This window comes from Corythoichthys intestinalis, chromosome 2 (genome assembly GCF_030265065.1).
Source record: "Corythoichthys intestinalis isolate RoL2023-P3 chromosome 2, ASM3026506v1, whole genome shotgun sequence".
Classification (NCBI taxonomy): Eukaryota; Metazoa; Chordata; class Actinopteri; order Syngnathiformes; family Syngnathidae; genus Corythoichthys; species Corythoichthys intestinalis.
In genome coordinates this window covers 504,584-528,735 of record NC_080396.1, presented here as the reverse complement: position 1 = coordinate 528,735, position 24,152 = coordinate 504,584, and the positions used below count along the sequence as shown (strand labels likewise).

Genomic DNA, 24,152 nt, shown 5'->3' with positions numbered 1-24,152 from the left:
TAAAGTGTGGTATGTATTCACCCGTAAACAGTATGCACACATACATACTATATGCGACCGCAAACATTTAGGTAACCGGTCAAATAGAGAAAACACAGAGCATATTTTTGCATGTTTCTTTGACTCTGATAATAATGCAATGAATGGCCTTTATGCATTGCACATAAATCAATCACTGCCTGCAGCAAATTTGAATGACTTCTTGTTTGTCTTAAATGCCATCCGGTCGCGAAGTTCCATTAGAATTCACCTTGTGTTAGTCTGGAGAATTCCTGATACTGAGCAACTGTGGGAAAAAAACAAGTCCAGCCTGCCTTTGTGGAAAAATCAAGTCAATGGAATTTATTTATCTGCAATATATTTCTGTCATGAAAGACTTGAGTTGCAGCTAATTACGCTTCATGTGTAGTTGTTGCGTTCCCTTTAAACTGCATAGCTTTGCTCTTATGGTTGCTGTTAAGCTAGTGGATTTTTTTTTTTTTGCGGACCCCTCCAGACAAACGACCAAGTGGCAGGCAGAGATATTTTAACACTATATTACAGACCCGCGCATCATCTTAGCTTTCAGTTTGACGGTCCCATCGCCCAACCACACCCACTTTACGCCCGCAAACCCGATGCGGTCGCACCTCCCTTAAGTAGCGCCTCTGAGTCACACTGCCCTTGTTGATCCAAGTCAATATTTAAAGCAAAAACCTAAATACATTTCTATTGTATTCTAAATGGTAGTCTTGGAATAGAGATTGTATAAGAGGGACACGGCAACCTGATGATTGATGTAGCTGAAATTGACCTTATTGACACAACCCTGACCCATCCGTTCATTTTTGTGTGTGGATGCAAGCAGGTCATATATTACGGCATTGACTGGAAATAGTAAAAGTGGAACTGTCCACGGTGCTGAAAGGATGCTTGAGAGCAGGGGTGTCAAACTCCTTGTTGTTATACAGTAGTTTCCTTTGCATTTTTGCCAACTAGTTGTGCCCGATGAATTGACAAATGGATCGATCAGCAACATATTTATTATCAAATAAATCGACAAGTATTTTAATTGTCGAATGATTGTGTCGTTGACCTATGAATTGTCCAAATCCTCTTTGTTAGCATCACAATAAAAATGTCTTTCTTATTTTTTGTTTCATTTTTTAAAACACATTTCTTTTGCATATATTCTCTTTCTGTATTTATTTTATGTTTTAATAATAAAAAATAGGAAATATTCTTTTTTTAATTAACCATTACATATCATATTTGATACATTTATACAAGTTTCATACCTAAATGATACCATTATGAGCAATATGATACCCCCCCGGAAAAAATCTGACGTATCATGAATATGATACAAGTTTATGATAAAAATTGAAATGTTTCACTTTGGCTCCAAGTTAGAAGAATTTGAACTTGCTTTCAATTATCTAGTGGTTCGGGCTTGGCAGGGTTTAAAAAATGAAACTAGATGAGTGCATAAACAGACTTTTAGCAAACTATGTATCTGATTTATTATTAATATTTTTAATGGATTTAAATATTTTCAATAAAATACACATTTTGGAAAACTCATTGGTTATTTTTAGATAAGACACAAAAAGGGGAACAATTGTATGTATTATCTTGTGTACGTATCGGTACCATCTTCTAAAAACAACGTGACCGGGCGCGATTTCCGATCACGTGATCGGATCGGGGACATCCCTAAAATGACCAGACTGACCAGAGCAGATCTAGAAATATACAGTATTGATGGGGTGTCTAGAGGGGGGCAGGAGGCAAATATTTCACATCAATGATTCATTGGACAACGAAACGGTATTTTACGGCGATTCGATTGAAGCACCTTCGGCATGTTGAAATTTGAATCATTTTGCATTTTGATCGAATTACATTCAATAGCGCTCAACAAATCAATATATGGTGACACATCGAGTGTCAACGTATGGCTGATGTGTATACATGTTCAATCAGAGTTTACTAAATAATTGTACGTAGAAAATGGCAATAGAAAAGTAATATTTACAAACTGATATCAACTTTGCTCCATGTCATGATTATTATTATCATAAGGATCCTCACTGACACCACTTCTATGGCAGGTAAATGTGAAATTGACAGTAGCTTTTATTTTTTTTTCCATCACGCCGACTGAGGTGGCAAGCCTGTCTTTTTGGGGGATCCGCCCATGATGAGATATTTCAGCCATAAAACACAACATGCGTTCTAAGAAGAGTCGAGTGAGTTAATAAAGCCTTTTCCAAACGGAGTTGGAAAAGCTGCAGTCTTATTCTTTGGTAGCATCTCTCTCATAAATGAATGCAGCTAACAAGAAAGTCGCTGTTTCTCTGTAAGTGCTGTGAGTGAATGTACACACATGCTTTTGTGTGTTAAATCATCTAAAAGCCATGACATGTTGTTGGCCGTTCGCAATGCTACATAAAGCCGCAGCACTCAAATGGAACTTTGTACAATGTGCTGCAATGTATCATTCATGAAGACGTGACAGAGGTATAGAGCAGCGAGATAGGATGAAGAAAAGAGTATTTGGACATTAAATTGAATAGTGTACCGCACGTAACACGTCCCCTTTGCTCATTAATATTCACGACGTTAGCAACTGTTGCTAGGGGGTCAAACTCACGTTTGTCCCTCATGCTAGATGCATGTCAATAGTGTACGAACGAGATGTTCGCTGAGCTAAACCCACCAATTCTGTCCGAAAAGGATGCCAAATTCACTGGTAAAGATGTGGAAGAACATACGCATGTTCGGTTAAAGAGACGGCTTGAGTGTGGAGGGCTGAAAAAGAGCCAGAGTTGATCCTGATGCAGAGGTAGCTTTTTTATGCACATTGCCTTACGGCACCGACAATGCCATTCTCCTGTTTTAGAAAGCCATCTTTTACCACCATATGCCCTGTCTTTCTTATATATTACATCCTCTGGTTGTCTTACGTCTCCGACCGTTCTTCGGGGTCATTTATATTGCCAAATTTCTGTAGCGATCGCAAATGCTACTCAGTGACAGGCACAAATAATAACAAATCTTAATTTTATTCATTTATTTACCCTTACTAAGGTTGCTTCTTTATAACAGAAAATGTAAAGCTGTTAAATCTAGAGCCTACCTGTAGGCATGAACAGGCTCACTACAAAAAGACCAAGGCCAAACATGACTCATTTATTTGAGTATCCGTATTTTTTTTAAAATAGGCCTACACGACTGTTGCTGTGATATATAAATGAAATTTAGAATTTTTTTCAGGTCATTTATTGTCAGAGAGAAGCAGCACGACAAAAAGCCTCGCTATAAAATATATCAAAATGGCTTACCTCTTCGGGGCAGGCTGTGACAGGCTATGGATCGGGACTGTCAATCTGTAGGACCGTGGCCCCCGACAAAATGTTTACTGCATATGAAGGTGAACGGTTTCACCTTGCTGGCGTTAAACTGGTCTTTCGGACGTCCGCGCAAGTTGATCCATTGTTCACATTTTTGCCCCGGCAAAGGTATGAAGAAAACATCCTTTATATGTCGTAATGGCTACAGTCGTTTTCCACAAGTTCCAAAGCAGCAGTGTTCACTGGGCATGTTGTGTTTTGAATGACTACCGGCAAAAACAAGCAGTACTGGCATGGGTTGTATGCGAGCGCGCCACTATGTTGACCCCCTTCCGGTTTACGACGGTGACGTCACGCGGTCTCAAAATTCAGCATTCGTGCAGTACACTATTGCGCTTTCATTTGTTAAATAGGGTCATTCAAAAAAAGAGGGTTTTTAAAATGTATTCATTTTGAAGTATTAACTCATTGGCTTCAATTGACGGTGATAGATGGAGGTCCCAGTCAAAATGGATTGGACGTCTAGCGCCATCAATGGCACTAAAAGATCCCAGTTTAAATGAATTGGATATCTAGTTTTAAAATTAGGGTGCACTTCCTGTACATTTTCAGGCACTTTGGCATCACTTCCTGTACGCTTTGGATCATTTTCTGTTGATTTTAGGGCATTTCCTGTTCATTGGTCGCTTCCTGTTGACTCTGGGTCACTTCCATATTAATTTTAGGGTCCTTACTGGTCACTTCCCATATATTTAGGGTCAATTCCGGTCCATTTTAGTGGACTGTCTGTACTTTTTGGATCTTTTTTTTTTTTTTTTTTGTTAAATTTTAGGGCATTTCTAGGTCACTTCCTGTTCATTCATTGAATATATATTTTCATTTTTTTTTTTTTTTAATAACATTGGATGCCATTTTACCAGGTCAGAATGACAATTTGTGTTGAAAGTGCCCAGAATGTTAGGAAAAATATAAAGTCAAGTCCACCTTCAATGGTCACAGAGCTCAGAAAAGGAGTTTCTGACGGAGGTCGGCTCTCTCTCTCACAGTGCTCCTCTAATTTGAAATGTTGACTCATTCGCACAGAAGCCTTTCTAGCTATTATTGATATACTGTAAGTCTTGTTGGCATTTGACCTCTTAGCCAAATGCTCATGTTTTTCTAACCATTTCCTGGCTCCACTATCTTTGATAATCTGAACAACAACAATTTTCCACAAAGTACACCAATTAATCTGAGTTGAGAAGAGTAAAAAAATGCAAACAAGAATGAAAAATGTCAGGGGAAAAAAACTTGGCCAAGGATCCCATTCTAGGAGCGCACCTTTCGGCATCCTGCGAAGCGACGACCTCTGACGGAAATGTTCGGTCTTTTTGAAGGTTCGGGAGGCGGATCGGAGGGGGGTGTCGCCAGTCTTGGATCGAACAAAAGGGTTTGTGACCAATGGTGTCGGGGCGACGCTTATTTTGTACCAAAACAATGCAAGCAGGCCTGTCTACCATGATCAATTAGCATGTCAGTAAATATACCATTTCCCTTTAGTCTTTTTTTTTTTTTTTTTTTTTACACAAGGTCACAAGGGTTTGTTTGTCTTCACTTCAAGATATGAATAATGAATGAAAGGGTTATTATAAAACTTGAAGGATATATTTCAAGTATGAAATGGAAAAGGTGATTTCATTTTGGAGTGATCAGGTCAAAATCATACTGTAGGTGTCATAAAAGTAATTGCACGATCATTTGAATTTGACTGCTTAGCCTTGACAGAGTTTTGCTTTCCCTGGGTGCTCCTCTAATTTGTTTTAGACTTGTAATTTTTTGGTGATTGTCATCCAAGATGAAGCATTAGTTGCCTACAGTGCCATAAATAGTACAAACCGTAGCCGCAGCAAATGGCGTGATGCGAAAAGTGAGGCTAACTACTGTAAATAAGCTCACATGCAAATGAATTGTCAGCCAACTTGAAACGCAGCGCTTACAAGTTTGCTTTGCCGTGACATGGGTTATTTTCCCCCTAATCGGAATCCCGATTGCTTTTCGGCATTCCAAATTGACCTCGGTGTGATTGATCGCTCGTGTCTTCGGCTTCATAGGTTGCCATTAAAGATATCGATCAGCTGTCTTCTCATTTAGCTACTTTAAGAAGTGGATTACAGTGATGAATTACAGCGGTTGCCAAGCGCACTCAACACGAGACGGTCCGGCTTCTTCTTTTTAGACTTACAATTGAGTTCTTAATTAAGATTTAGAAATGGAGCAGGTATCACCAATTGTTCTTAATTAATATCAGACCTTTCCATGTAAGTTTTTTTTTTTTTTTTTTTTAATTTAGACTAGATACATTTTTTTTGAAGGTCCCAAGAAATGGTAACCATGTCAAAAATGAAATTGCCTGAACTAAGGTTGTTATACATGTAGAAAAGGAAACTGGCCCTCAAATCTCACAGATTTTTTTTTCATAGTTCAATCCAAAACAATGCATCAGTGCACCCACTTTTTAAAGCAATTCCAGAATTGATGATCATGTCCAGCTTTCTCATGATGCGCTAGCTTGAACATGTTGACACAATGCTCACACGTCAAGAACAGAATAGAAAGACCATGGACCACATGCTACTAGCAGACTGCAAAAATCTGCAGGTTTGATTTAACATCATTTTCTGTTTGGATATTTTTTTTAGTGGGTGGGGCAAAGGCAGCTGACAAATTAGGATCTACTTTTGTTATTAAGCTTTTTCTGGAGGGATTTGTGTCATAGATAGCCTACAGTCTGCTATTTTACACACACTGACTGTAGTATTTGGTAGCTACCTCTTCAAAACATTTTCCAAGTGTCGCGGTCTAAAAGTTTTTTGTCAGTCCCAAAATTTACAAGAGTCCCGAAATCAACAATTTCCCTGAGTGTCAACGAGTGAAAAGTTTTCTGTCATCGAGGCAAACTGAGACAAAAGTCTTACCGAGTCAAAGACTTTCATTCAGCCTGTGGATAGCTTGCCAGCATACAGCAAAAATCTGCATTCAAATCTTGTTTTGATTGTGACATCAACTTCTGTTGGGGAGATTTTTTAATTCGAAAGCAGCTGAGAAAAGAAGACTAATTAGGATTGGGAAGCCTTTTTTGTCTTTTTTTTTGGATGGATTTGTTTCAGAAATGCTATCGACGATCGATCTATTGTTGGCGTTGTCTCTTGACCTCGCACCCACAACGCCACGTGTTGGTTTTCCGTTCTGGAGGCTTTGAGAGAGTCTCAGGGCCGGGTCGAACAACAACCGGCAAAAGCTTTAATGAATGAAGCACACCCGGTTTGAGATGTGACTCTTATATGTACTAGTACATCTTAAGCTAGTAGGCGTTAGGTTGACCAAAAGTCATGAGATCCTCTCTGAGGTCATGCAAAGGTGAAACTACAAATAGGATGTGTTAAACGGTATAAAACGAATGATACAAGTATGAGTACATAACATTATCCATCTATCTATCTATCTGAAGCATACATTTGAACTGGGAGCAGCTGGAAGCAATTGAAATGGATTACATGTCTATTGCCGTCAAGAGGTGTTTTCAATATCAATTTCCTTCTTTTACTAACTATAACAACACATACTGTCCCCAGTGCTAGCGGTGAACGGTTTAAGCTAATGCTAACTTTTGACTAAATGTCCACCGCACTATCCCTGAAAAGGTTAATAAAGCATTCTCCCGTTACTGCGTCGCGTTCCGAATATCCTCTTTACCCGCATATACACTCATACACAGCTGCGCAACTGCACACGTACATACAAATATGCACGTGCACTCTCATTTTCACTCTGTCTCCTCCTCACACACAAATACACACGCTTGGATTTGTTTTCTCTTTGATGAAAGGAGGATTATAGGATAAAGGAGGCAAGGCCGTGGCAGTTTGCTTCAGTTCGGAGCACAGCTGCTCACGGCCGCACAATGACAGACAGATGAATGCCGATCCGCGCACCCGCCCGATAACACGGGAGCCTCCATTTGTTCTTAGCTTCCAATTCTAGGGCCGGCGGATCCGATGTCTTTTGGATGACGGAAACCGCAGATGCAAAGTCAATACGGTTCCCGCAATTTAAGAATGAATGGCTTTCCGGCTGACGCGGCCATCGTATCCACGGCGCGACGCGGGACGTCGTCGCCCGGATTCCTACGGCGACGACATGCTTATCTAGTATGCCAGATTATTGCTACTGAAATCACCTATGGCTGATTCGTCAGTACCATTGACGTGCTATTTCAAGTTACTAACAACGTTTGTTCCGATGTGTGTCCAATGTTCACGATTTCCTTGATTTTGTGTTGCAGTCAAAAAAGCAAGACATCTGGCTGGCCGCCCCCAGGTTCCTGGGGGGGACTTCAGGGGCCTCCGTACAGCTGGGACAGCATGAACTGCAACAGGGAGGGCCAGAACTTCCTCACCAAGTATGTGCAACCGCAATATCCAGACTTCCCGTACCACTGGCGCTAGAGGTTCTTTGCAATATTTGTGCTAGTTTCATCAGTAGGGTTAGGGTAGTAGTTAACAGTTGGGCTCTGGCTGTCAAAAATTAAAGCTCACCTTCACACAAATGGATCATTTAGAATCTTCATTAAAACAAATTCCATTCGAAATTTTTGAACTTGGGGTGTCATCCAGGATTTTTTTCTTTTGTCCCGCTTCTTTCAAATTGGTTTTGACGAGGTAACTTTGTACAGTTATGAAATACTACAGCAAGTTACTTTCAAAATGATAGCGTATTTTTGAGAAATCCATCAGGAAAATGATTGAAAAGGCTTCATAATGAAAGCGGGTCCTAATTAATCTTCCTTTCTCAGCGGCTTTCGCCCCGCCCACTCGCGCAGCACTAAAAAGCTATGCATGATCATCATTTCTGGCTGTGACATCACAACCAGAATTGCTGAAAAAAGTGGGCATTCTCTGATGCGTGTTGGATATAAAAATGACTTTAGTGCCGTCATTTTCATTTTTTGATATGGTCACTATTACTTAGGAACTTTACTCAAACCTTTGACTTGCGAGACTTTCAAAAAGTTTGATCTGGTGACAAGTCAAAAAGCCATCTGAGTCTGTTAAAGAATTTTTTTTGACCGGGTGACGGAAAATATTTGATTCGGTGACACTTAGAAAATGTTGACGGAGTAACGCTACAAAGTCAAACATTTTAACTTGGTAACACTTGGGAAAAAAATTTGAGTGACAGAAAAAAAATTCCCTCGATGACATTTTGAAAAAAATTTGGCTTGGTGACGGAAAATGTTTTGACTGAATGACGGGGGGAATAATGTTTTTTTTTTTTTTTTTTTGCTGTTTCAGAAAACATCCACATTTGAACCAATCAGATCTACCTATCTCTGGTGATCACATGTCAGTATGTCAGCCAATTAAACGGATAAATGAGTCCAGGCGTGTTGCTTTGCTGCGTGCATTCGCACTTTGACGTGACTTGTCATCATCAGACTCAGATAACTGCAGCAGCTGGGGAAACCTCCATGCCGTCCATGGAATAAAATAAATAATAAATATCGGTGAAAACGGATTACTCTACACAAGCACATTTTTATATGCTTGTTGTTAATACTTGTGTATGTAAATTGGATGTTGGTAGATTGTTTTCTTCTTGGAGCTGAAATGCATGTGTGGCAGCTTAGCATTTATTATTATTATTATTTTTTTTTACATAGCATTTTGACAGTTGCCGTCATATTTTTGGAATCAAAGCACCGTATACCAGAACAGCGTTCCGGCCCTAAATCTTATACCGGAACTGCGTTCCTGACCGTTCCCGCCCACGTTCACCCCTGATATTAACGCTAGAAAGGCCACATCAAGACTATAAAAATATGTCTCCAACTGAATGGACTCGACTCCGGTTGGGAATGAACTATTCGACCTTTGCGATTCAGGCTTTCCTTGACCGAGCAACTTGCTCTGCCCTCTGCTTGGATTAAACCCTATTCGTCCTGATGAGAATTGGAAGCTCACAGATTGGAACACGCTTCATTACAGGCAGATTTAGTTTACAATTTTACCATTGTACGGCGATAAGTAATGAAATAATGGTGGCGGGTGTGGGGCCAATGGAGGATAAAAGCGAAAGAGGCAAAAACCGGTCAATTAAATGGACCGCATTTCGTAGAACTGTGTGCACGAAGCGTACGTCAGGATTGTTTTTGCCGTTTTTTCTTTTTTGATATCTTCCAAGCCAAGTGTCCCAGAACAGCTCCCTTGAGGAGGTTCACCTGGACGGACTGCCACCCGCGCCCCGCTCGGTGGAGATGAGGCGCGACCCCGTCCTGGGCTTCGGCTTTGTGGCGGGCAGTGAGAAGCCAGTGGTGGTCCGCTCGGTCACGCCAGGTTTGCCTCAAATATTACTTAATGCAGTGCTCAAAATACTAGACCTGATAAACGGTCGCGGACAGAGGTGTTCAGTTTCATTGACTTGAGTAACTTTTGGAAAAAAAATGTACTTCTAAGGGTAGTTTTACTGTGCCATAGTTTGTACTTCTATGTGAGGAGATTTGTGAAAAAGAAACACTACTCTTAATCTGCCAAAAAGAAACGACCATGAATTTGTGTTGTTTTTGTTGATCAACCAATTGAGATTTTTTGGATGTATGCAGGTGGTCCATCAGAGGGGAAGCTCTTACCAGGTGACGAGATCGTTATGATCAACGACGAACCCGTCGGTTCGGCTCCAAGAGAACGAGTCATCGATCTTGTCAGGTGGTTCAATAGCTCCAATTGTCTGCTGGCGGATTTGCCAGAGATACATACGGTATACACAGTGTACTTGGGATAGGACGATATACTTAAACTCACGATACGATGCACCTCGATATGGCAGGGTCACAATACAATACATCATGATAACAAATTTAAAAAATGTTCAAGGGAACCGCGGACAGAAAGACTTGTAGTTCTTAAGAGATAAATGTTAGTATCAGTTATAATAATTTGATATTCAAATCCCTCTATATGTCATCGTTTTTATAACATTTGATCAACTAGTAGGTTGCCGTTGTTGTTGACGACGCAATGCGGTGACGTCACTGGGCAGCGCTGCCGTACTTCCAGAGCGTCACTCGTTAGCTACGTGAACACGTCGTCGGTTCCGCCCTTCCAATTTGAACCTGAGCGGAAAAGCGATCAGCAGGATAGCACTGTTGATATTTCACAAAATGAGCAGCTAGAGCAATTCAATGAAGGTCTCCAGCGGGATTCGAATCTGCGTTCCCCGCGCGACGGACGAGCGCGTAGACCACAGGACTATGCTTCGTGACATTGGAGTCATGACTTTTCTTATAAGGCAATCACAACCCACATGCGTTGTCTGTCTGTGCGGTAAAACCTGAAAGGGAAACGCAACTGAAAAAAAAAGCGCGGCCGTATTGACCAGGGAATTTAAAAAAAAACACAGCTCACTTTGGTCAGCAGGCGGACTAGAACATACGGAGTGCGTCAAAGGGTTATTGACCATACAGAAAAAACACACAATTGCGTAAAGGGAGACACAAAAAGGGTCCATGGAACTAGGTCGGGATCAATTGAAAAAAAAAAAAAAAAGCCAGAGGGAAAATTGCGGCGAGAGGCAGACAAACAAGAACAAAACAAAAAAACAAGGCAATGATGCCACTAACAACGAAGGGACATACAAACTGTTTAATGGCAGCAAGTCAACACATGCCGCCTTGAATCGGTTTAAGGACACTGCTGATGAGCTGGAATTGGATGCAGGTACGACATCCTCTGTAACAAAACAATCTGAGCAGCAGCAGAATGTGACAAAATCATGCCAGTCGTCATACTAGCTTCGCTTGCTAGCTAGCGCAGCTTTTCTACGAGTCCAGGCCAACATAAAACATATTTTAGTAAAAGAGAACAATTGTGGCTTATCAAAGCCTACAAGTCTTTAAGTGCTAGGATCCCTTTCAAGAATAAAGTATTATGTAATGAAAACATATTTATATTGGTTTCAGTTGCACATGCAAATGCAGTAGACCAGTGGTCCCCAAGCTTTTTTGCACCGTGGACAAGTGTGACATGGGCCTTTTTTTAACAGACTGCCAATGTGTAGCAGATATGACAGTAAATGTAAAATAACACGATGAACATTAAGTTCAGGGAAAATGTAACTCACCATACACTGGATAACCTTTTTTTAACAGTGACCTCTCCTAAAACTTGATGGCAAATATCCTTGGTCGCAAGCACAATGAGTGATCTCCAATCACGAAAGGTTTCTTGGCTTTAGCAATACGATTGGTTCGCCACGAGGTAGGATGCTCTCAGCGCATTGGTGTTTGCTAGCGTTTAGCCACATATTATGGGGTGGCCTTTTCCCCGTAAAAAAACTGTCCTAAGACGTCGCCGCCGCTAACGTGACTGTTTACGTTGACTGACGCTGGGCTGCAAACAACACAGTAAGGGTGGCCAACCGCTAGAGGGCGATGCACACACACCTAGATGTGTCAAGAGGAAAAGGCCAGATTGCGGTCGTTAACGGATGATTCGTTATTTCTCTGCGGACCGGTAGCACACGCGCCACGGACCGTTACCGGTCCCCGGCCCGGTGTTTGAGAATCACTGTAGTAGACTACAGTGTAAATCACTTGTTGCATTTCGTTTATATAGAAACTTAAGCACGTTCATATTATTTTCCTAAACAAATCGCCATAGAATTCTCAACGCTGTTGAGAACACGGGTTTCAAGACTAATTGATAGCGCCGTAGAACAAATAAAGGACCGTGAACCAATTGGCTACTAAGCTTCTCTGCTTCATTTGGCCATCGCTGCTCCCTTGGGATAGACAGACAACCAATGCTGCTGCCTACTGTCAACAATGTTGTCATCCAACATGCTTCATGCCTCTCAGCATGCGTTGCGGCACTACAGGTGTAAATAACATTCAGACTTCATGTTCTGTGCTAATGACTGTATTTCTTCAGTTACTGTTCCAGGTGTTGTGTTGATTGCTTATGTGATCATTTTAGAAAACAGGAGTTTGAATGACCTTTGATTTATTGATTTAACATTACTTGTAGTCGTTGTTTTTAAAGTGGGTGGAAGCCAGTTCTTCCTTACACATTATAAGCCCTCATGAGTGCCACAAAGTGGCTAGTACTCATGTTAAAGTTGATAGGTCAGTCAAGCGATTTGACTAAAAGGCTTTTTAAAGACTAATTGCGCAAATAATGTGGCATCGCATCTAAGTATATACATAGATCGCCATCCACAGCTCGATTCGTATCGTGACGTCATGGACCACTATATATGACCAAAGGTTATTTACGGTATATTGTTCTGATGATTTCATGCTATCTGGCTTGATTTCTACCCATTTCCAGGCTAAATTGAATTTTTCTTGTTTTCTTGGATTTGCTTTTTTTTCCTGCTTAAGGAGCTGCAAAGAATCCATCCTATTGACTGTTGTCCAACCATATCCCGTGAGTGCATCGGCTCCTTTTTGTAAAGTCTGCAGCATTTCTCAATGTAGCGTGTTTTTATTTTCATGGCTTTTCTGCACACCCTTTTCCTCCATCTGTCTGTTCCTATTCCCTGTTTTTTTACTCTTTTCTTGGACGCCTGCCTCCTAGTCGCCTAAGTCAGCGTTCATCAGTGCGGCCAAAAAAGCTATGCTCAAGTCCAATCCAGTCAAAGTTCGCTTTGCTGAAGAGGTCATCATAAACGGCCAGGTTCCAGTGAGTTCTGACACACACTAACTATGCCACATGTGCAGTACCGTGAAGAACGTTTGCCCCAGAGGTGGGTCGATTAAGTTACTTCAATTTTTTTTTTTTACTTAGGTAAACGTAAAAGTCGGCATCCAAAAAATATTCAATTACAAGTAAAAAAAAAAAAAAAAAATCAGTGAAAAGAATACTCCAATAATGACTAACTGCTTACATTGTCAGATTTTTTTAAAAGCAATAAAGTATATATTATATAGTATATTATATTATATTAAGTATACATTGCAAGGAGGTGAGCTTTCAGTTTTTTCTTAAAAATGGAGATGGAGTGTGACATTTTCAGTGTTTCGTCCAGTTCATTCCCGATCTGTGGTCCTCTGCATACAATACCAAAGCTTGTAGAATTTAGACTTCAGCTTTTTCCAGTGATGTGATTTTTTTCTTCTGGTAGTATATGTGTGCTGGCGAGTACAGATTGGGATGAGATCACTTAATTTATGGTTTAACTTATGGATGACCTGATACATTATGCAGGCATTTTGAAAGTAGTTGTGTTCTTTTATCCTCAAAAGGTAGTGGTTGTGAAATATTAATTTAGTTGGAGCATTGAACCCGAACTTTTTTCTGTAGGGTTTCAAGCTTTTTTAGATTGGTTGGAAATGTGTTGCACCATATGATATTACAATATTGTAAATGTGGTTCAAATAAAGATTTATTCAGGGTGAGAAGTGCGGATAGTGGGATATAATGTCGCAGTTTAAAAAACAGAGCAGCATATTTCGACAGTTTATTTGTGAGCTCATCAATGTTGTTGTTTTTTTTTTTTAATTAAGGTACTCATCAATATGGACTCCCAGGAATTTTGTAGAGCAGACTCTTTCAATCAGTTCACGCTAATTATTAGCACCAAAGGTCGACAAGACTCTGCTGCAGCTGCGTAATATTTATGTATTAGAAGAAGAACATCGTCTTCCGGGTCTTGGCTCATTTTAAAAACGAACTCGGTGGAAAACAAATATTGGGTGTAGCCTATATGGTTTTTCCACTTCAATAAGCTGACACTGAAAAATCGCATTAAGGTTTGTTTTCTGTCATTGAATAACCAGGTTTTTACCGGGAAACGGGAGGCAATTCATTTCTCAGTTTTTGAGAACACAAATTAAAACAAAAAAATGTAATTGCGCTTGTTTTCCAAAATTGGAAGAATAAACGAACGTCCTAAGGGTACATGAACCGTTACTACCTACTTCTTCATTTGCCCATTCTCCATCTCTGATTTTTAGAATATGGTTGGCAAAATCACCAAGATCCAAAAAGGAAAAAAAAAATATTATCCAATGAAATAATAAAACAGATGAGAAGTAAAATGTGCCAGTCAGTCTAAAAAGTGTTATAAAGACATTTCTAAGGTTACACTAGGATGGATAATGGCCTTAAACGTTCAATTTATTGTACTATACGGCATGTCGGTGACACTAATGTACCTCTTGTCCGGGTCGGAGGTTTTATGTCAAGTGATAGGGAGCTGTGTAGTTTCATAAACTACGGACACGCCGCCTCGTGTAAAAATGGGAGCCAAAGGAAGTGGCGTCACGGTGCGCGCCATTGCCATTTTTTTGTGCGGTGTTACGGCATTGTAAACAATGGAGGCGAATGGCACAGACGTGGCTTCCCCGCTCCCGTTTTTACAACTGAAAGAGCTTGCAAATTTTACGCTGGAATATGTCCGGAGAGGACGACGAACAACGCTGAAAAATGATGAGCTTCCGGTTCAGAGATGACCAGAGCGGTCGATGACGTCACGCACGAGACTGCTTTTTGCGCATGCGTAGTACAGTATGCGCAAATGCAGGCGTCTCGTACAGGAGCGAGGCGTTTATTAATGCACCTTAAACGTATTACGGACAGTGATAAAATATTGTCCGAATATATACTGCAAGGCAAAAAAATGGTCTGTCCGAGAAACCAGCAAACCACGATGGGAGCCATTGTCCACAAATAGAAAAATCATGGAACGGTGAACTTTCCCAGGAGTGGCCGGCATTAGGTCAAATTTTTCACCCCACCCATCAAAATGGCAACTCTGCGGGTATTGTGAAAGATGGCTGCGAATGCAGCGGTTCCAAAGTAAACACTACAAACTTTCTTTAAATAAAGGAATATTTACTCACGTTTGATCATGAACGGACATGTAGAAAAGTTCTCCTTGGACACATCCTGCCATGTTATCTGCACACAACAACTGCACGCCGCTCTCTCGCCGTTAACGCCTTTGCCGTATCGTTAAGCATTCATTTACGCCATATTCGTGTTGCACATGTATGTTTATGATGTTACTTGTTTATTTAGCACTTTTGGATAACATTGAGAAAGGGAAAAGAGGGCTTATTGACCTCTACAAAAGCTTTGGGAGCTAAATTTGACAGAACACCGGCCTACAAAAACGACCCAATGAGGCAAAAGATCTTTCACGGAACTGCTCTCACTTCAAATATCTGTGAGGGAATGCAAAGTGTCATGTCTTGCTTTGCAGAACCCAGTGAAGGACAACTCTCTTCTGTTCATGCCAAATGTCCTGAAGGTCTACCTAGAGATTGGGCAGACAAAGTCCTTCCGCTTTGACTGCAGTACCTCCATCAAGGTGTGTTTAGTCATACAATATTTGTTATCTGCTATACTTATTCCATTATATTGGTGGCCCCTCAAGGGAACATTCTGCATATATTTATATAGAAGTATCGGACAAAATGGCAGCCTGTTTAGCTTGAACTGATCTGTTCAGTTGAGCCTAGCTTAAATTTCTTTCATGCAATTACGGGCTTAGTACTATAACAGCGATAGTACGCTTTATTCCACGCATGTATTTTTTTCCATTTTTGCCAATTGAAATGGATCAAATGGAAAATCAATGTTTGCCCACCGATAATGAGGCGGATGCTCAAAGATCTGCAGAGCCTCAAAGACCGCCTCCGTCTCGACCTCCACCCATATTGCGACAGCCAGCGTAAGCTCATGATTGTAATATAGATTTGTTGATCGAAGGGTCAGGAGTGCTTGTGCAAAAATGAATTGATCTTCTACAAGTCCGGTCCTCGAGAGCCCCTATCCAGCTTGTTTTCCATGTCTCCCTCCTTGAACACAACTGAATCAAATGATCAGGTCATCAGCAAGCTCTGCAGGAGCCTGATAATGATCCTGATTATTTGAGTCAGGTGTGTTGGAGGAGGGAGAAATGGAAAACAAGCTGGATAGGGGCTCTCGAGGACTGGACTTGAGCACCCCTGCTCCACAGGTTTGCCAGCGAATTGGACTTCTACTTCCACAACATAATGAAGAAATGGCTTTTAATGCCAAACAAGCAACCAAAAGGTGGCAATGTGGTGCTCGTATGTCGGCAATGAAATTCCCGAGCTGAGTTCAAAATCCTTTTACACCAACAGGCTCACATGAAGTCAATGAAAACTCATCATTTGTTTGATACGTTCCCTAAGCGTGTTTGTCATTACTGAACAACTAATAAGACAACTATTTTGATGTGTGTTTACTCCAGGATGTGATCCTCACCCTGCAAGAGAAACTGTCCATCAAATGTATTGAACATTTCTCCCTCATGTTGGAGGAGAAGATGGAAGGTTCCGCAAACAGACTGCTTTTACTGCACGAACAAGAGATGCTTGCTCAGGTTCAATAATCTGCTTGACGTTTCCTCCTAATGCTTACAATCTGTCTTCTTTGCACTTTTTTTTTTTTTTTTTAAGGCCGATGCTGCTCCGTATTCCAAGCGGCGTTTCAATTAAAGTGTCATTTATCATCAGCACAGGCAACCTCTCACATTGCACCCCATCCTATCTACAAAGACAGAAAATCATTACGTGCGAGCGACATTTTTCAGTTACGCTTTGACCTTTCGTTTTTTGTTGTGACTTTTAGTTTTTCCCATCAGGACAGTGAGAACGTGTTATGACTTTTTTTTCGGTTGCAGTTTTTATACCGTTTGCAACGAGCAACCCGCTGTTTTTACGCGAGCTAGGCGCCGTCTACCTATCCAATGCTTCCAATTGAAATGTTAAGTTTGGCCTCCTGCTCTTCTCGCTCTCTAGGTGACCCGCAGGCCTCGTTGCGATAAGATGAAGTGTTTCTTTCGAATCAGCTTCATGCCCCGTGACCCTGTGGAGCTGCTGCGAAGGGATGCCGTGGCATTCGAATACCTCTACGTGCAGGTGAGAGGTGATCTTGGCCCCTTCCCTCAAAAAAAGCATCACCATTTTTTTCCCCGTATTGTCCAATCTCTATTTCCCAATTTTTTAAAACTTATTTTGGTTTTTACTTATACAGTGGTACCTCTGATTGGATATTTAATTGGTTCTGGCAGTACTTTCGTAAACTGAAAATTCTGTAAGTAGAGAGGCATTTTCCACGTCAATGTCCCAATTTGTTCCAACCCCCTCCTAAAATCAAAACATGTAACAAAATTATGTAACAATTAAGCCCCTTGTATATCCCGGCAAATTCCAGTGTACGGTGACACGGGATTTACCCGTGTCATGGCTTTCAGTCATGGGTAGATGTCCGAGGAAATACCAGGGTTGGACACTTTCAGACGTGACGTCATTTTTGGTCGACTCGGCAACAAAATAAACCGCACATTTCAACTGACGATAGACTTCTCTTCCTTAGCTCGAGGTATACAAACTGTGAGGGTGCTAGTGTTGTCAACAGTCCCGGACAGTGCGGGACAACCTGGATTTTAGGAAGTTCTGATCAGTCCCGCCGCCAGTCGGCGTTACTAATCGGGTGCACAAACAGTTCAGGGGTGATTGTGTGTCACATTATTCAAGCTATATGATTGGCTGAGTAGTTGAAATGCGCTCATGTAAAAGTGCCCAATTAAAAATACGTCGTGAACGTACTGTAGGCTATCTGACCACACCAAATCTGACCAAAACATCTTGTAGCTACATGCTAATACATGTTTTTATGACTCAATTTGTTATGAATTTGACCTTTTGAAAAGGGGAAATGTGCAAGCTTAGGAGGGATGCCGGGGGCCCAGCCCCGCCCGGGCCCGGTTTGCAGGGGTAAAGGGGGCGTGGTTGGGCAAGGGGAGGGTCCAACAGAAAGGTAAGATGCTGTAATATACAAGTGTGAAATTGTCTCTGATAATAAGTATAGACGCTTCTTAAATGGGGCCTGTACTGGTTTCCCGCTAAATCATTTAGATTAATGAATACATCCCTCCGTGTGGTATTGCTAGTAATTGGTTAAAACTTTTATGACTTTGAATATGCTGTTATTTGGACTCCTCTCGCAGAGCTGCAATGACGTGGTCCTGGAGCGATTCGGCTCCGAACTCAAGTACGACGCGGTGCTCAGACTAGCGGCGCTGCAAATGTATATCCTCACTTTGACAACCAAGCAAAGCCAGAAGGTCTCACTAAAATATATCCAGTAAGTGTGTGTGTGATTGTTTTTCTTAGCTTGCATTAGACATGTACAAGTATTTATTGATTTCAATTATTTGGTTTAAAAAAAAAAAAAAAATCTGCCACACGTGGGCGGTCCTGGCCTAAGTGGTGCCATGGGTGAACAGACCTTGTTGCTAATGTGTGGCAGATGTCGAGGAGACCCGACAAAGGGGGTCGACAGCCGAGAATCACTCGCGTTCCCTTCAAGACGATCGGTCGAGCGGGTGGGGGGTGCTAGCTAGGGACGGGACAATACACTGATAAAACGATACGAAACGAAACTATATTTAAAAAAAACGTTTTAAAGGATGTCATTTAATGTAGGAGGTATAACGTAATGTAAATAAAGGAAATAAAACAAATGGCCATAGAATTCTCAGCACCGCGGGCAAATGAACCACCATGAAGCTTTGAATAAATTGGCTACAAAGCTTCATTGCTTCAAGAAGCTTGATTTGCCCATCACTGCTCAATGTAATCCCTCACAGACACGGACAACTTCTGCTGCCACCTGCTGTCAACACTCTTATCGTTCAACATGCTTCATGCCTCTCAGCATGCACTGTGGTGCCACGGATGTAAATAACATGAACGTTCATATTCTGAGCCAATGATTTCTTCACTTACCCTTCCGGTTGTTTTATTAATAGCTAGTTATGCGGTTCAGTTGGTTGATTTATGATATTTTAATTCCGTTATGAAACTGTGAGTGGCCATTGATTTTAATGACTTGCTTTTGCCTACATGTTGTAAGTGAAATGATTCCACCCTGTCTCATGAGTGCCACGAGACAGTACTCTTGGTATAATTGTCTGGTCAGTACATTGCGCACACCCCTAGGTGTCCCATCAGACCACCCGCCCAACCCCGCTCATGCCAGGAACCGCCACTGCTGCCACATCCTTGGCATTAAATAATGTTCGGGTTTACGTTTGACTCGGCATTTACGTTGTAATCTGCACGAGCAAATGCTCTTATCATTCCTGCATGATTTCTTGTCGAGTTGTTGCCTTTAGGTTCAAATGTATCTCGCCTCAACAGAAAGGAGTGGGGCCTGTCACTGTTCCTGCCTCCTGCTGTGTTGACCAGCACCAAGGAGAAAAACATCAAAAAAGCGCTGACGCACATCCTCAAAACCAACCAGAATCTCGTGCCTCCTGGGAAAAAAGTAACTGCCTCCCTTTCTTTCTTTGCCCTTGTTAGCTAACTTCTGACACACGCACGCACACACGCGCGCGCCAACTCACCCGCCGTCCTTCTGTTTTTGGACGCAGTTGCCCAAAATAGACCTGCCACACTCACCCTTGTAAAGGTTCTCATCCATGTCAAATCAAATCACTTTGTTGAACTCCACCTCAAATGCTAATGTGAGTAGTTTGGCGATGCATGCTGAAAAGCTGCTACAAAGCTGTACTTTGATTTGCTGTGCATGCCAACTCAGCCTCAGTAGGCGCTTTTGCCTCAAATCACATTTATTTTCCAAAGTTAAGTCATTTGTTTTTGTGAATATGTACCTATTTACTCGGACGGAAATGGCAATTCAGCATTTCCTGCGTTGAAAATACAATACAAAAGGGAAATCAAGAAACTCTTCACAGTTTCATGTATTTTTGCTGCGTTATGGTGGCTGTAACCCAAACAACATAATCTAATTTACTATGATAATGCCTTTCAGTTCTCAAGCTAATAGTCTTCGCGAGCATAGGTGGGTAGTAACACATTACGTTTACTGCGTTACATTTACTTGAGTAACGTTTTGAGAAATATGTACTCCTAAGCGTAGTTTTACCACGCCGTACTTACTTGGGGTGATTTGTGAAGAAGCAACGCGACTGTTAATCGGCTATTTTCAGCTATACTAGAGTGGTTACATTTTCCCTCGTTATTCTACATCTTAAAATTGACTTGATTTTTGGCAGAGACACCCACAGTGGCTCTACCAATTTCACCAATGAGATATCGCAACAATAATCACATGACTCCAATCAGCGTAACAATACAGTCACATGACCACACGCAAGCTTTCAGTCGGACGTCCTATGATCATGCCGGCATGTTCAATCACGTGGCGTCCTTAAGGCGCCGTGAAAAATAAAATATTTCACATAGCGCGCTGCTACCGACATTTCCGGAAAGTGCGGATTTCAACCTCCGTTGAAAACCGGAGATATTATCGTTTTAATTTCATGGTCGGAAATATTTTCTCCACTAAATGACACTCATGCTCTTTGGACGGGTATCGTTTCATTTCTGTAGATTTTTGTCGTCGTAATGAATTGATTTTTGTGTGGCTCAATCTGATATTGTAAGGAGTTACTCGTTACTTGACTATTCTTTTCACAGCATACTTTTTTCTTGTACTTGAATAAAAGTTTGGATGACTATTTTTACTTGAGTAATATTATTTTGAAGTAACTCTCCTCTTACTTGAGTCAAATATTTGGCTACTCTACCCACCTCTGTTAGCGAGCGACCTGTTAGCCCAACACCATCCATAGACTTTTGTAGCCAGCTTTTGGCTAATTTGTTCAAAAATGTCAGAGTAAACAGCAACATGTCAATATCTTCTTTAGTCTGGTCAGTAATGGAATGTCCGGTCAACACCGAGTGACGCAAGTAGGTGGCAAAGTCAGGTTAGCTCTGTTGCTTAAGATCAAGAGGGTTCTGGGTTGTATCTGTGCGAGGCTCTCGGCACTTGTGTTAGTCAGCATTTGGGTACATCTATGTATAATTGCTGAGATGTCACGCAGTCAATATAATGTACTTTCTGCGCGGTGCGCCGGTCTGTAAAATGTCTACCATTGATCCTGCAGTTCCAGTGGAATTAAATGTAAAAACAAAGGATGTATTAAATGTAAGAAAATGCAGCGTGAAATGACTAGCTTTTTCTTTCTCTGCAGCTAACTGCTTTACAGGCCAAGGTGCATTACTTAAGGTACCTCAGTGAGCTCCAACTTTACGGGGGGCGAGAGTTTAAAGCAATACTTTTGGTAAGTGTGACTTTCAGATTGTAAGCTTTTGAAAATGGAAGCCGTTTGGGTATTTACTTTGACTTCTGTTTTTTTTGCAGCAAGGTGAGAAACAAATCGAGGTTACGTTGTTAGTAGGTCCTCGTTACGGTATCAGTCACGTCATCAACGCGCGGACCAACCTGGTAGCCCTCTTGGCCGACTTCAGCCACGTCAACCGAATCGAAATCCTCACGGAGGATCAAAACAACGTTCGGCTGGAGTTGCATGTTCTGGATGTCCGGGTGAGAGTTGTCCCGCCTACAAACACACTTCGGTCTAAATCCTGCCATTTTACAGATTTGCTTTGCTTTTGTATCTTCTTTTGTGTTTCTTTTCCCCCAAAATTGTGTCATCTAAAAGCCCATCACACTCATTATGGAGTCAAGTGACGCAATGAACCTGGCCTGTCTAACGGCGGGCTACTATCGCCTCCTAGTGGACTCGAGGAGATCTATTTTCAACATGGTCCACTGCAGCAACTCTGCAGGGGATGACGACAGTAAGTTGTTTGAAAACCAATGTACGTTCGAAGCTATATTGCGGTCTCAATTCTCTTCCGGAGTTCTACTTCCTCAAAACAATCAAAATGACAATCGTGCACAGAATTGCTCATAAAACTTTCATCTACAGGTGAGGATCGTGTCCTGGAGTGGCCGTACAGCACATCTTTCGGTGACGGCGAGGAGCTATCGCAGAGCCGGGCGGAGCTCTACAGATACTCTCAATACTCGGACAACGAGCAGAGAGAAAACAGCTTCTATCCACACTTCCATCAATCCCAAAATCGTGACGGGGACCTTCAGAGCCCGAGTCCGGTGCCGCCTCCCATTCCCCCCTCGACCAGACACAAACCTCAAGAATCGCCTCGTAGTGCCAAAGTATCATTTATCTTCGGAGGGGACCCGCCGTTAAACAAGCCCGGGAGCTTGGCCTATGAACAACTTCTGGAAAGTGAGGAGTTAGCCCAGCACAGACCGCCGCAATACTTGCACAATACCAACTTTGAGGCACAGGACAGAATGTCATTTCACTTAGGCGGTCTGACACACGTCTATAGCAACATAAATGACGAAGGGGGTGAGGAGCCGCTGTTAAGAGACCTGTTTTATCGCGACACAACGGACGATGCGGAGGATGAGGACGAGGCTTCTTGTGAAGAAGATTCCACCGTAGGAACGCCGGCCGTTGACGGCCGAGGGGGCGAAGGAGTTGCCACGGCAGCGGGCAAAGCTTCTTTCCTGATGCTTTCTGGACCTACTGACGATATCATCGACCTCACGTCCCTACCTCCGCCCGAAGGAGACGACACGGTCGACGACGATGAGAACGACTCCATTCTGCAGACGCTTAACCTCGCAATTGCGGCGCCGCCCCCCGGCTTTCGCGACAGTTCGGATGAGGACGCGGCGCCTGACGGGAGGCTTCTGAGTCCGGACGAGAATGATGATATTCCAGTGTCGTTAATTGATGCGATCCCTACTCAAGAGGAGGGAAGAGGGGCGGAAAAGATGGAGCTGGAGAATACAGTCGTAAACACTCTGCAGGCACTTGAAGCATTGGCTGTCTCTGAACAGCGGCCTCCGCCACCGCGTCCACCGCCGAGCAGGAACAATCCAGGTTTGTTGGTTTATGTTAGGGATGGGACGACACACCTAAACTCGCGATACCATACACCTCGATGTGCCAGGGTCACGATACGATTTTTATTAAATGTAATTCAACGTATTTATTTTTTGTTTCTGCTGAACATGCAAATGCAATAGAGACTACATTATAAAACGGCCGCAAAACGCAATGGCAATCACCCATCATCTCACATTTTGTATATTTTGTGCTGTGAAAGAACATTATCTAGAGCAGTGGACCCCAACCACCGGGCCGCGGACCGGTACCGGTCCGTGGCGCATTTGCTACCGGGCTGCAGAGAAATAAATAATTTATTAACCACTGCAATCTGGCCTGTGGCTCTTGACACATGAATATCCCTGTCTACTAATCGAGTAAAGATTTGTATAGGTCGCCATCTAGTGGTTGGCCACAATTACTAGGGTGTTAGCACACCTATAGCAGCCCATCGCCAGTCAATGTAAACAGTAACTAAAGCTGTTGTTGGATGTGTGTGGCGGGCGCGCGCGCCATTGGACAGCTTTTTTACGGGGAAAAGGCCACCTGCTGAGCCAGAAGAGGAGCCTACAACCATGTCCATTCTGCATAATATGTGGCTAAAAGTTAGAAAACGAGGCAGCAAAAGCGAATGCACTGAGAGCATCATACCTCATGGCAGACCGTATTGCTAAAGTTAAGAAACCTTTCACGATTGAAAAAGAACACTTTATGCTTGCGACCGCGGATATTTGCCGACAAGTTTTAGGAGATGCCGTTGCTCAAAAAAAAAAAAAAAAAAAAAAAAAGATTGACTCAGTGTAGGGTGAGCGAAAATTTCCCTGCACTTATTTTTCATTACTAGCCTCGACGTGTTATTTTATATTTACTGTCATTTCTGTCACATGTTGCCGGTCCGTGTAAAAAAGGCCCACATTACAACGGTCCATGGTGCAAAAAAGGTTGGGGACCACTGACCTAGAGCTAGTGAAATACCCCCCTACCCCCAAAAAAGAAATATTTAAAGTCACG

General features: G+C 42.1%; 1 protein-coding gene across 5 annotated transcripts in view; it reads left to right on the top strand.

Annotated features, from left to right (window-relative positions):
- Nucleotides 1–24,152, top strand: part of LOC130906476 (FERM and PDZ domain-containing protein 4-like) — a 77,791-nt gene that overhangs the window by 37,220 nt on the left and 16,419 nt on the right. For 3 of the 5 annotated variants that reach the window (XM_057820894.1, XM_057820876.1, XM_057820887.1), the window contains exons 2-15: nucleotides 7,657–7,773; nucleotides 9,555–9,706; nucleotides 9,973–10,075; nucleotides 12,751–12,796; nucleotides 12,947–13,051; nucleotides 15,576–15,683; nucleotides 16,593–16,724; nucleotides 17,143–17,262; nucleotides 18,354–18,490; nucleotides 19,549–19,675; nucleotides 21,408–21,497; nucleotides 21,578–21,760; nucleotides 21,879–22,017; nucleotides 22,149–23,135. In XM_057820894.1, the coding sequence (XP_057676877.1) occupies nucleotides 7,657–7,773; nucleotides 9,555–9,706; nucleotides 9,973–10,075; nucleotides 12,751–12,796; nucleotides 12,947–13,051; nucleotides 15,576–15,683; nucleotides 16,593–16,724; nucleotides 17,143–17,262; nucleotides 18,354–18,490; nucleotides 19,549–19,675; nucleotides 21,408–21,497; nucleotides 21,578–21,760; nucleotides 21,879–22,017; nucleotides 22,149–23,135 (2,546 nt within the window). Of the gene's footprint in view, nucleotides 1–7,342; nucleotides 7,523–7,656; nucleotides 7,774–9,554; nucleotides 9,707–9,972; nucleotides 10,076–12,750; nucleotides 12,797–12,946; nucleotides 13,052–15,575; nucleotides 15,684–16,592; nucleotides 16,725–17,142; nucleotides 17,263–18,353; nucleotides 18,491–19,548; nucleotides 19,676–21,407; nucleotides 21,498–21,577; nucleotides 21,761–21,878; nucleotides 22,018–22,148; nucleotides 23,136–24,152 lie in introns of all 5 variants that reach the window. The other 2 variants (XM_057820867.1, XM_057820857.1) reach the window with 1 other exon arrangement.